The 13,638-nt window shown below is 45.5% G+C and overlaps 1 protein-coding gene across 12 annotated transcripts in view; it reads right to left on the minus strand.

Moving 5' to 3' along the window:
- The window catches only part of ptprt (protein tyrosine phosphatase receptor type T), a 133,951-nt gene that overhangs the window by 41,395 nt on the left and 78,918 nt on the right, over window positions 1–13,638 (minus strand). For all 12 annotated transcript variants that reach the window (XM_019860518.1, XM_019860515.1, XM_019860517.1 and 9 more), the window contains 6 exons: window positions 11,867–12,021; window positions 9,662–9,742; window positions 8,870–8,905; window positions 4,187–4,279; window positions 3,951–4,060; window positions 3,122–3,209 (listed from right to left, as the gene is read on the minus strand). In XM_019860518.1, coding sequence (XP_019716077.1) covers window positions 3,122–3,209; window positions 3,951–4,060; window positions 4,187–4,279; window positions 8,870–8,905; window positions 9,662–9,742; window positions 11,867–12,021 — 563 coding nt within the window. The remainder of the gene's footprint in view (window positions 1–3,121; window positions 3,210–3,950; window positions 4,061–4,186; window positions 4,280–8,869; window positions 8,906–9,661; window positions 9,743–11,866; window positions 12,022–13,638) is intronic.

Below are 13,638 nucleotides of genomic sequence, written 5' to 3' on the forward strand. Positions count from 1 at the left end.
CACACACACACGCACGCACACGCACACACACACACACACACACACACACATATACACACACACACGCACGCACGCACGCACACGCAGACGCAGTTCACACAACAGTTCAATGGCAGACTTTCGGTGTCTTCTCAGGCGTGATTTCTTGAGACTTTCTTGAGGGTGGATTCTTGGTCGCCAAGCCATGTATAGCAAATTTCACATCGCTCAGTCAAAGTGGCTCTGGGGGCTGAATTTTCCAAAACATTAAGAAAAAAAAAAAAAGCCACTTGGAAATGGCCCAAAGAACTTCAAAGTCCGCTTTGAACCAAAGCAGGCGTGGCTTCATGAGACGTTTTGGTGGGTACTCTTCAATAGTACAGAGTGTACTCGGGCGCAAAGGCTGAATTGAAAAAAACCAACCAAAACAGCATGAGCTGCAGTCATCATGCCTGGACTTCAATGTTTCTGTGGCATGTCAAGACGAAATGAGCAAAACTCAAATTGTTGACAGTTTTGCAGCATTATCCATCTGTTCATCCTTCAAATCGGGTCAAAAGCGGGGAAAATATCTTCAGGAGGAGGTCCTTTGCGGCGCTCGCCAAAAATGGCCAACGTGAACTAAAAGAGTGACTTTGAAGCAAAAGGGCAGACTTCCTGTCGCTTTTCAGGAACGGCTGATTGAAAGGCCTATTCATGATGGAGATGTCTGCCATATTCCAAGTTAGACCGGCATTGTCGGCTACCTTTTCAACATTTTGAGACTTTATTTGTGGGTCGACTCATGATAGGCATCTCGACCAAATGTCATCTTGGCTTGGTATGTGTGCATTGGTGACAGACTCTCACGAAAGCTCATCAAACAGCATCAAAATATCATGCCGCCATCTATCATCATCATCATCATCAATCCCCACCCCGGAAAGATAATTAAGCGGCACTGATTGTTCACCCCGTCATATCGTCATCTTTCCAACGCAGCGGTGGCTTCCAAACGCCGACGGCGCCGCAATCAGCGATAACGAAGCGCGGCGGCGCGCTTCGTCAGCGCTACTCGCCGCCGCGTTGCAGACTAGTCGCTGTCGCTCGGATGACAGCTCAAAAAAAGACATTCGTCTCCACTTGAACATTTTTTTTCACCTTTTAACGCAATTTTGGTGACAATGAGGATGTTGTTCGGATCGTTGTGCTACGAACCGGCGACCGTCGGTGGGTAACTTGGTTGAGAATTTAACAGCTTTGTTTTATGTCCGTGCTTTCCAACGTGGGGAGAAAAAGCCAACGACAATGGCAACTTGGCTAGAAATGGATTCTTATTTGCCATTTTGCATTCACACGATAGCAGCCGGCAAAATAGACGCTGTTCATTTTCGAGCTTGCTTGTGAACATGGCAAAGCGATGCAGTCACAATCAAAGCATCCAAAAATGACCAATTGATTTAATGAGCAGAAACTGCAAATGACAGAATGAGCCAAATCCCAACCCTTTGTGAAGTTTCGTTACATTTGTATTAACGCGGCTAATGAAAATGCTTTCAAAAAAAAAAGAGAGAGAAGAATCGGGAGCGAGGTGGACATAAATCGGCCCACATAGAAGCCAGAGGGTTAAAAAAAAAAAAAAAACGACGCTTGCACTGTTGAAGAGCAGAAACAAATCATCTTTTTTTTTCTCCCGGCGTGCCGCAAACACGAGCGGATCAATGCGCGGAATCTTACACAAGGTTTGCTTGGCTTCCAGGAAGAAGAAGAAGACGAAGATGGGGAAAAAGGTGAAGTGGAGTTCAAGCAAAATGTTTTTCCTCGCGGTCTGATGGAGGCAAAGGAGGCGCGCGGCCTCCCTGGGGGGCTTTTTGACGACATTTTCTTTGAAGAAAATGAGCTTTTGCGTGAGATGGACACTTTCCATTAGCAGGCGGCCGGTAATTAAAACATTTGTACTAATAGCAAATTCATCATCATTCCTGCAGGCCAATCCAAACTTTGACAGCTTATTTCATTTCTTCGCGCTTTCATTTGAGAGCCTTCCGCTCGCCGTGTCGAGGCGCCAACACGACACGGAGACCTTTAATTATGTACGTGCGTCTCAAACGCTCACGCACACACACACACACGCACACGCGCCGCTCTAACCTGTCAGCGCCCACAATACAACAGCATGACAAGAAATGCCCCTTAATGCATTTTCACACTCTTAAGGTGCGTCAAACTGTTAATCGCTTCATCATCTGCCCACCTGTGTATTCTAATGATTTCATTATATGACATGACCGTTCTAACATTCAGAAGGGGAAAGAAAAAAAAAAAACGAGTCCCAGCAAGTGGAACAGAGTTAGGAGAAGTTTTTGTTTGATAGTGAGTCGGCGAAGCTCCACCCACATCTTCGGACAAATTTTATGATGAGGTGTCGCTCGTCTGGCGGCTATACGGGTGTCAACTTCGGTACCAATGAAATGAAAAATCAAACGTTTGTCTTTGGAGGAGCATTGGAAATGGCCCTAAAAAGGTTGCTTCCAATCAAAGCGGCAGACTTTCTGTGACAGTTTGGCAAGATTTCTTAAGATTCTCCCACTGGTCGAGTTATTGTCGACTTTTGTCCCAAATTTCATGCTGCCGAGTGAACTTGTCTTCAGGGAGGCTGAATTTTCAAAAACAAACAAAAAAGCCAATTGAGTCTAAAATGGATCTTTTCAACAAAAATGTCAGACTCTTGCTGTTTCGGGCATGGCTTTTGGAGACTTATTTGTGGGTCTTTTCGTGATAGATGGGCACGTTAGGTGAAGCTGGCTCTGTGAGCTTTGAAAAGAAAAAAAAAGAAAAAAAAATCATTCTCGGCGCAACTCGGCAAAAAGCCTAAAAAGACCAATTCAAACCCAAACGGCACATTTGCAGCGTGTCCAGGACTGCTTGTGATAGACGTCGCCACCGCATTTGATGTTTCCAAGTGAAACCGTGAGCTGTGTGTTGATCAGAAATAAGTAAAGAGTTGGGCACCATTTTGAACCAACTGCACCTAAAATGGTTGACCGACTAAAAGCCCCTTTGCTGCTTCATACCAAGAAGGCAACATCGCTGGTTCAAGCTAACAGCGCCGAATGCTAACAACAAGAATCAGAACGGGAAATAAAAGAGTGTCAGTACTCACAGGCAATGATGTTACCATAGCGATTCTTGTTGCGGTTCTCATCTTTTTTGGCTGTTTCCCAGGGTGCCGTCTGTCCCTCCGCCAGAGCCTGAAAACACACACACGCACACACACACACACACACACACACACACGCACGAGTTAGAAAAGGCCGAGGTACGAAAGCGGTGCATTATGGGAGCTGATACGGGCCTGATGCTCGGGGGCCGGCCAGGAAGCGGGAAAACGTGCCATGAATATTTACAACGGCAAACACCAACGCAAGTCAGTCGGAAATGTCAGAAAAAAATGTCTCATGAAGCAAACAAGAGTTTGCACTTTTTGCAACTGGAAACGTGCAACAAAAAAAATGATGGGTTTTGAAACGGTGCCCTGAAGTAACCCCCTTTGAACCTGCTTCTTATCGGTTGGCCGCTAATCAGTATTTCCTTGTATTGTACAGTATCGTTGGATTTTTTTTTGGGGGGGGGGGCTAGGGTTATCTTATCTTTTTGTAAAGTAAATGCCTTTACACCGTAAATAAAAATAAAAAATACATTCCAGGTTTTAGTACCGTGAGATGTCAGTCACCTGCTGTATTTGGAAGCACTGCTACGGTTGCCTTTTTGAAATCATTCTTATTGTTATTTTATTCATCCATCTTTTTAAAAAATGCAACTTTTTTTTTTTCCTTCTGTATACTTTTTTCTTCCTATCACAATATCAAATGATGACTTTTATCTGGTAAAAAAAAAGTCTAACTTGTACTTCATCATTGGGGAGTCATTCAAGATTTTTCTTTCTGGGGGGGAAAAAAAAAAAGAAATTCTGACTCAGTGTCGACGTTCACCTCGTATTCCTCCTTGAAGCCGTAACTTTGTCCACATTTCATCTGCGTGATGTGTTGGAGGAGGTCGGCCACGCGGATGGCCGGCTGGAACTGACCCGCCTGGAACTGACCTGAGGATCGGCGCGCGGACAAATGTTTTGGGACACTGGAGTATCGGCAGAAAACTCACGCAAGCGCTGAGCAATTTGGTCGCTCGTTCCAACAAGCCGCACACGAGTTCGGCGCAGGCGACGTACCGCTTTGGTAGGCGAGCTCCACCGACTCCCGGCCGCCGTACGGGAAGCTCTGCAGCGTCAGCGAGGCCTGGGCGAGCGATGGCTGGCTGCTGTCTGTCAAGCGAGTGAGCAAAGACGAAATGGCGTCAGGGTTACCGTGACGACAACAACACTTTTTTTTTTCTTTGCTAAACGTAGACAGTGGTATGGATGGTATGGTCAAGCACATCCAACAAAATCCGGCCGGGCCCTGAACGCAGTTTGGCCGACGTGAATTTTGGTCGACGTGTCTATCGTGAGTATTCCCACAAAAAATGTCTCAAGATTGCCTGAAAAGACACAGGAAGTCGACCGTTTTGCTCTTTTTGCCATTTAGGCTCAATTGCAATGACACGAATGTTTTTTTTCTAAAATTTGGTCCAGAAAGCCAATTTGACTTGCCACCGTGAAAGTAGGCGTGTCTATCATGGGATAGCCGACAACAATGTTCAGGAAGCCACGTGGGGGAAAAAAACACAAGAAAGAAGCCTTCCGATTTGTTTGAAAGCAACCTATGCAAGGTCCCTCGGCTGTTTCCAGAGGACCTTGAAGACAAACTTGCCCGAGAGATTTTGTCCAATTGCGATTAAATTGATCGCACATCAAACTAGACGGAGGAGCGAAGCTAAATTACGGGGGGGGTTGTCTTTGAGTGTAGGCGGAGAAGGATGCCAAAGTTTGATCATTCACCACAAAACACAAAATCCTCCAGATGCTCTTTTGAAACTCAGCGTTTACGCTGCACTATTGGGCCGCTGCTTTTCAATGCTCAACTGAATTGTGCACAGTTTGACTTCATGGTGCACTATTCGAATCTCGGAGGGTAATCAGTGGGACATGTTGCTCCTTGTTCTGACCCGGTGTGGCGTCATCAGTGTTTGAACGCTGTTATTTTTTTGTTTGTTGTTCAAATGATTACATAGAACTCAATTTGGTGCAGGGAGAAGAACTCAGCTTAACTCAACTCTGCTGGATGTATGGATGTCACTTCAAAGCAACCACCGCTGTATACAAAGTGCAAGCACAGAAAGGGTCATTAGTTGGATGCTGCAGCCCAAGTGCACAACCGACAGACACTACAGTTGTCGTTCAAATGAGAATATACACACACACACACACACACACACACACACACACACACACACACACACACACACACACACACACACACACACAGTGGCAGAGAGATGTCTTCATCATTGTCAGTGTTATGGAGCTGCTGCGATGACTCCATTTCATGGCTGGCTTGAGGCACATGTGACCTTGCTAACCGCACACACACAGGTGGTTAAAAAATGTATTAATGTGTGTGTGTGTGTGTGTGTGCGTGCGTGCGTGCGTGTGCATGTGCGGCTTATGCGTTCTGTTACGGTTCTTGTCCTTTCACGGTGTACCGTTTGGCTAAGCGTCTCACTCTTCAACTTAATGATCGATTATACGGCTGACATCGTGAACGTTTGACTGGGCGTTGCACTAGTTGGCTGAATCTTTCCACTGTTTGAAGTCCATGCGCATTATTTGGCTGAGGCTTCTTGCTGTTGAACATCGCGTTGCAGTTTCTGTCAGGCAGTTCACACAGTTTGACTTCGTGGCGTATTATTTTGCTGAAGCCTCTCACTGGGGAAAAAAAAAATAGAATAAAATGGTGCACTACTAAGTTTGTCACTGTTCAACGTAATGGGACAACTATTTCCCAGAGGCTTTTTCCTGTTTTTATAAATATGTACGACAGAAGCGTCTTGCCGCTTATCTAATTGGAGTACTATTTTCTAGAGGTTTCTCACTGTTTATCTTAATGGAGCACTATTTGACACAAGAGTCTCGCTGCTTACACTATTTTCCAGAATCTTTTCACTGTCTGTCCAGATAGTGCACTATTTGACAGACACTTCTTACTGTTTATCTTAATGGCGTACAATTTGGCACAGTACAAAACGTGTGACTCCTCCTAGGAATACAAAGGAAAAAGCTTTTCTTGACACTTTTGTGAGGGGTAAGAGAGCGAGAAAGAAAAGAAGACGACGACGACGACGGGGAGCGGCGTGAATGCAATGCGTCACATGTAATATCAAATAGAAGCTGCGTAAGCAGAGAGTCAAGACGCGTCTCCGCCGACCGGCCGCACATAAAGGTTAAAAATGACTCTCTCTCAACCCCACTCTCACCTTCAATTACCCAGCACTGACACATTACAGCCACACAAAATGGCTGCCATTAGCTATAATCACCCTGCATTCAGCTAATGCTATGCTGAATGAGACAGCGGGAGAATAATTGCCCATTCGGGGGTGGGGGACGGGATAGTCGGGGGGAATGGAAAAAAAACATTGAACCAGAGCATCTTCCAAAGGGAAAGAGGGCCCTGATGTTAAAAAAAAAAAAAAAAAAAAACGCACAATGGGCCTTAGAAGTGGAAAGTACACAAGTACAAATACTTTGTTCATGCACCTCATTTTTCAGGTCCTACTTTCGTACTGTATTTAGTTTGCCATCGTCATTTCCATTTGAACACATTTACAGAAGTCGTTTCAACTCAAAGAGAATTTCAAACCACCACGCAGCTTTGCCTTCCGCTAGCTTCATGCTAACACACAATGCAAAACGCCATTGGCGGGCTAATGTATAGCATTGACGGTCAGAGCGTTTTAACCTTTGAAAGTACAGATCGTTGAACACAAACAGGGCATCAATACATGTACAGCCACGTCAACAAACAGAGATTCCTTATTTCCCCTCCAGAAAAAAAAAATGTTACTGGAGTTTAGCAGGTCGCTTCCAGTAGTCGTGAAACTCTTCTTCCGTTGCGTCTGCATGACTATATTATGCTGCCTCCCGCTGGCTAATTCTCACACACACCACAAGGACTCGCAATGAATTAATTTTGAGGGACAAGCTGATTGATTCTTTACATTTGATTTAGTTACGTTATTACTGGACTGTATATCGATATAACGTACACGATTCTCAAGTGCCAGTTTGTATTTCACAAACACCTGTGTTCATTTTTGGTGCGGCTTTCTATTCCATTTCAAAGACGAATATCTGTTTCCATACGCTGTGACTAAATTTGAAAAAGTTGCCAGAAAAGGAAACACAAGTAAAGAACAGACCCCAGAAGGATCTTCTTACGTACGGTTAGCAAGTGTTTCGTACCTGCTTACTTTGCACCACGTCTTATTCTTTTCTGGAGTTTTCTTCAAAAAAAAAACAAAAAAACAAAAAAACAAAAAGCTGCGACGGGTCGTCCTTGCGGCAACACAAAAGGCTGAAGAGGACGCCGAACGAGGAAGACGCGGCGAAGGAAATTGATTGTGAGAGCCAGACGTGTTTGCACATAAAAGACGCGACATCGTGCCGGCCTTCATCCTGATCCTTGGGATTTGCATGGCATCAGCGTTAACTCCCCCCGCCGCGCGCGAAACCCTGGCGCGCGCGGCCCGTTTGTCGCCGCGGGAAACATCGAGGATTCGCGCCACTGCATTGTTGTGCGGCCAATCGGGCTGAGACAAACACCTGAGCCGAGCACAAAGACGGGCAGCAGCAACCTATCACAACATACCGACGAATACACACACGGACACACACACACACACACACACACAAAACATAATACGACACACACACCACAACATAAGTAGACACACAGATTCACACAGAAGCTACACCCACTTCCAGCACACTCCCAAACACAAGCCAAAATGCACAAACGACAAGATAGTACATCTTGTCGTTTGTGCAATTTACTCACACCGAAAAACACACACACTTATACATGCACACACTCTCACGCCTACGCCCCCAACTCCCCCTTGAATCCCAGCACGCTCGGCATGGCTCCTCCGTGCCACATTTGACCTACTAAAGTGCACGTGTCTTTTGCAGATCGTTTGCCATTAACCACTGAACTTTGCCTAAAATGGGTCAAAAGAAAATCTTTTCAAACACTCGCTCTAGAATATTCCACTTTATCTAAAAAAAAAACCCAAAACCAGACACATGAATGACATAAGGCGAGTGGTGAGCACGTCCGCCGTTACAGTTTGCATGATTGAACGGCCACTGTGCTGTCGCCCGCCTCGGCCACCTCTGGGCAGGATAAGACAGACGGATGTAGCGTAGGTGAACATTTCAGCTCCTCGCAGAGGATAAAGAACGTGAGTGCGGCAACAGTAGTGTTACAATGAATGTCTAAAGTGTGTCGGTTCTCCGTTTGCGTTCAAAAATCCGTTGTTTGAAGCGTTCGCGTGAGCATTAAGCTAGTGGGGTATGGGCTCACAATTGTCTTTTTAGTTGGACAGTAACCGTGAAGTGGGTTGAGTTGCGCTTACTTCCACCGCAGAGTGTATCTGAAGTTTGCACTTCCAAGTAAAGATTTAAAAAAAGAAATGCATAAAAACACATTTAAAAATTTTAAAAATGTAACAAATCGAACAAATAACTCCTCTCAAAGGTTTGATCACTCGTATCTGTACTCTGAATTTAGTCCATCTATGAATATTTCTTGGTTGAAGTTTAGTAGTCATTGACCCCTGCAAATGGGCCCAATTCACAAAGCTACATCACTGGTTGAACAATTGTGGAAACACACACACACACACACACACACACACACACACACACACACAGGTGAAGAAAATGCTCATGCTAAGGTGACTTTTGTCTTACCCAGAGACGCGGTGGCAGGTACAGGCTCTTTAGACACTGTGGAAGACAGCAACACAATAATCAATAACCAAAGCAACGACTTCGCCGTTGCCATGACAACCGAGGCACTGTGATGACATTGATGACATCGAATTTTTGCTCGAGCAATGTTTCGTAAGAATAGATGACCTCTACGAGTATCGGCCTTTTGTGCTAAATTGTCATTACAGTTCAAGGATATCACAAAAAATAATAGCAATCATAACAAATAAAATAAAATAAAATAAAAAGTTGAGGGGGCTCTGAGGTGATGCTGGTGGAATCCAAGTTTCGGATCTCATGAAAACTTTTTCATCTCTAGTGTGCAGAGGTTAGTCGTTATTTCCCCTGGTGGAGTGTTCAGAAATGACAATACTGACAATTCCACAAAATAAGTAAAAAAATCTCATCAAATAAGATTTGAAAAAAATACATCCATTCATCCATACATTTTCATCCATCCTCACTGGAGACACGGGTGTGCCGGAGCCTATATTCATTTCAATTCTTTTTTATATCTTATACTTGAAAATAATTACGACAAATTATTTCACTTAAAGGTTTTTCCAAAACGTGAAAAGGCCTGATCGATGATCCAGTCCAGGTAGGACCCCATCATCCAATTTTCCACCGACAATATCTCAACATGGAGGAAAAACACTTTTTCTACTGTGAAATGTATGTGCGTATGTGTGTGTGTGTGTGTGTGTGTGTGTGTGTGTGTGTGTGTGTGTGTGTGTGCGTGTGCGTGTGCGTGTAAGAGTGCGTGTATACCTGAGTAGTAGGAAGTGAGCAGGGATTTGCTCTGCAGCGTCTTGCTTCCCTGCACGGAGAAGGAGCAGGAAGAGGGGGAGGCTAAAGGGGAGGGAAAAAAAAAGAGGAGGATGAGGAAGGAGAGGTGAAGAGCAGGCAAGATGGAAAACAGCAGCAGCAGCAGCAGCAGCGGGAAGCGAGATGAGGAAGCAGGAGGACACAGAAAGAGGGAGGAAAAAAAAGAGAAAAGGCGTAAGTAACCTCACAGGAGAAACATCACAGAACGCCTTGAAAGGGGGGAAAAAAAGAGCGAGATCAATCGTCCGTATTCAAAACAAGCGGCAACAACGCGCTAACGCTAATGGCGACAAATATTGAATTTCTCAAAGAAAACACGCAGAGAGCGCTTAAACACGCCACGCTTTGACCGCGAGCGCAAAGACGGGCGACTGCGCAACAACCGTAAAAACGCTTTGATCCATTCAAGTTATCTCGCTAAAGCTAACAACAAACCTCTCGTGTTCCTTTGGCCTGGAAATGCAAAGGAAGGAGACACGCTTGCATGAAGACGCAACTAAGACTTGTCTCAACACAACTTTATTCAGGGCACTTTTAAGAAAACGACCACAGCCGCATACAAAGAGCTGTACACAAAGTGAAAATCCGGCGTAAAAACGAAGACAGATAAACCCATAAACTCGTGACATAAAAACAGAAAACACCATCAAATGAAGGATAAAAGAATGCAGATCATCAGTTTTAAAAATAGACAGGGAGGTCTTGCCTAACGTTGTGCACACTTTATCAATTGAGGGCCGCAGACGGAAAAATGGAAGGACGCAAGGGTTGCTTTGAAATTCTTTCACTTGAATTGATTAAACACACTGAATGAAATCTATCAATTACATATTGTTCATCTTTTCAAAAGAATTCCAACAGAACAGCTTCCTGTGGAAAGTCACGAGGCAAAGAGCTTCAGAATTTTAAGTTTGAGATTCTTGGCTTTAGATTAAAACAGCGGGTGAAATTTACAAGGGTCACCGGAACCTTTCTTTTCTTTGAAGTACCAGATTTAGTTTCGTGCCATCCAGGTTTGATTTCCTCCAGACAATACAAAAGTGCCCTTAAGGAGAAAACGTGTTTTTTTTTTTTTTTTTTTTGTTGTTGCTCAGCGGGACATACAGTAGATGTGACTGTCATCCGCATAGCAGTGAAAGGAAATCCCAAGCTTTCTTCAGGAACCCAGGGACAGCAAATGCAATGAAAAAAACAGAGGCCTCAACATTGAACCCTGTGGAACACCACATGAAAATGGGGCAGCGTAAGCAACTCAGAGCAACCAAGGCTGACACAAAAAGTCCTGCCTGCCAAATAGTATTCCAAACCATTCCACAACACTACCACAAATGCCCAGCTGGTGCTGCAAACGAGCTAACAGAAGACTGTGGAGCGGCCATTCAGGAATCTCCCCTAATTCCCGATGGCCACCACACCCCTGCACGCGACTCCATGAGTAAGCCATGTTTCAATATTAACAAAAGTGCCGCAGGTGCGAGAATGTGTTTTACAAGTGCAGCATGCGGTGCTGACAAAGTACCTTTTTTTTTCTTTCTTTCATTCCTTTTTTCTTTCTCTCTTCTCTGCTAACCTTGGCTTTCAATGGCTAAGCACTCACAAAAGGCCAGCGTGACATTTTCAAGAGAAAAATGCCCTCCTATATGCTTCTGTCTAATTATGGGAGACACGCACGCACGTGCGCGCGCGCACACACACACACACACACGCACACACACACGCACAGTGCGAGTGTGCACAATCATCACAGCGGTGAGAAACCTAAAAGCTCAGATGAATGATTTTGACTTTTAGGTATGGTGAAGAGCCACAAAAACTATCAGGAAACTTCCACCAAGTGAAAAGTAGAGACATTTTGAGTTTGGATAAAAGTATTGGGGCAAAACTCCATGACACATCCAGACAAATGTTTTGGGACGCACCTTAAATTAAAAAGTTAACGACCACAACAAGGAGGACCAAGGACAGAATCCTGGGGGACTCCACCGACATATTGAGACCATGTGTCGCAATACCCCTATCCAAACAGACAATTGCTAAACTCCTTGTCATCATGACAGTGAAGGAGACAAAATAGCAGGATGAAGCATTGAAGCATAGACCGGGAATTCGAGCGTCCCTCGCAGCCCATTAGAGCGTGTTTGAACTTACTGAATCCGTTGAGGTCCTGGCTGGAGGTGGAGAAGGGGTCGTCCTTGTGCAGCGTGCTGACTTTGGCGGTGCTCTTGTCGGCCGTGTTGACCGGCCCCATCTCCCTCTGCTGAGTGGAGCTACTCACCGTCTCCTTGTGCTTCTTGGCCAACTTCCTGTTGGGATGAACCACACAACGCAGGAATGTGAATGACAACACGTGAAAACACATCATCCTGGATCCAAATCTAGGGTATGGCCCTGACTTTCAAATTGCTAAGCAGGAAAAGGATGGTCGACGGGGACAAGATGATGGAGAGACAAAAGAGGCATCGCTACACAACATGCACGCAGCCTAACTCTCCTTCAAAGCTCTGTTGACAACTCGCAGTCAAAACTTCTTCGCGAGTGGACAACCGTTTGCCGGCCGACCACGCGCTGACCCCAAGAAATGGGACCGAACAACAGCGAATTGCTCGGAAAACGTCATAGCTCATTCCACACAGTAGGGATGCGTGTTTTCGCCAAGTTTCTGCATGCAGCGCTTCACCGATAGAAATGAGGCAAAATTTGGCACTTCACGCGTGTCTACAATGTGGCAGACCGTGGTCCGGATCCGGACAAAGTCAAGGTCTCGAGTGGACCCGCGATCGATCGCCGTAAAATAAACAGCATACAGTATGTGCTTCGGCATGTTGCAGCCACGGTCTGTGTGCGCAGACATATTCGGTACTAGTGAAGCACCTTTTGTGATCATGTGACCATAATGACCCAATCAAAGAGATTTGTAGGACTGGTGAGACGATGGCTTGTTCAAAAGTTCAATTGTTCAAAAATGTGGCAGTCCACCAGAAGAAGAGGAAGACACTGATGCCAAGAGATGTGTCTTACGACTAGTGAATTGCTGAGAGCAGAACATCGTAAGAACTCAGTGCCCACAGGATGCAGCAAATCATTGTCCTGAAATTCGACAGTTCACAACTACAAGTTGTAGAAACTTGGCAGACGGAAGATGAAGACATTGACTCCGTGACAGGGGCTCGTCGGGTAGCAGATCTTTCTGAAAAGTCAGTGGGCACGTTTAAGACCCCTGTGGTCCAAAGCACAAAGGCAACCCCGGTTGCCTATACAATCAAATAACATTAGCAGACCGTCTCGAAAAGTAACAGCACACTTCATAAGGGCTGGATGCATCTTTTGCTCAAGTTTCACATTTCTCCATAAAGCAGATCTTAAATGAAGTCGAAGTGTGCGAAAATTTGCAGGCTCGCGAGTTCAAGTTGTCTGGAAACGTAACGGATAAAAGACAGCAGATTTTATAAAGTGGTGGCTGCAGGCAGCTCGCAAGGCAAGCGTCTGGAAAAGCGAGGTGGACCCAGCGTAGCGGCCAGAGGGTTCTCGACCACAGTCGCACGTTCTCGCTCTGACGGCAAGGCAAAAGGAGCAACGGTCTCGGCGATCCCGGCTCATATTCGTCCCGTTAATGGACTGGTTTCAATGATAAATTCCCCGCGTATTGTAAGTGGCAATGAGTGCGCCCTAATCCCTCTCGAATGAATGTCACGCACGCGGCAGTTCATTAAGCGGCGAGGTGAGGCGAGTGGGCGCCAACCGCTCTGGGAATCATGGACTACTTTGTGCCCCCGGAGCATTAATTGCCGCCGTTTGATGCGTCGATAATGAGCGACGCGTGAATGTTTTTTAGGAGGCGATGAGGCGAGCGCCGCGCCCTCCTTCCTCCCCGGTAGGCGCCGTTGTCTGGGAGCCGGATGAGATGAAGCGAGGCCACTTTG

Source organism: Hippocampus comes, unplaced genomic scaffold (genome assembly GCF_001891065.2).
Source record: "Hippocampus comes isolate QL1 unplaced genomic scaffold, H_comes_QL1_v1.1 scaffold106, whole genome shotgun sequence".
Taxonomy (NCBI): Eukaryota; Metazoa; Chordata; class Actinopteri; order Syngnathiformes; family Syngnathidae; genus Hippocampus; species Hippocampus comes.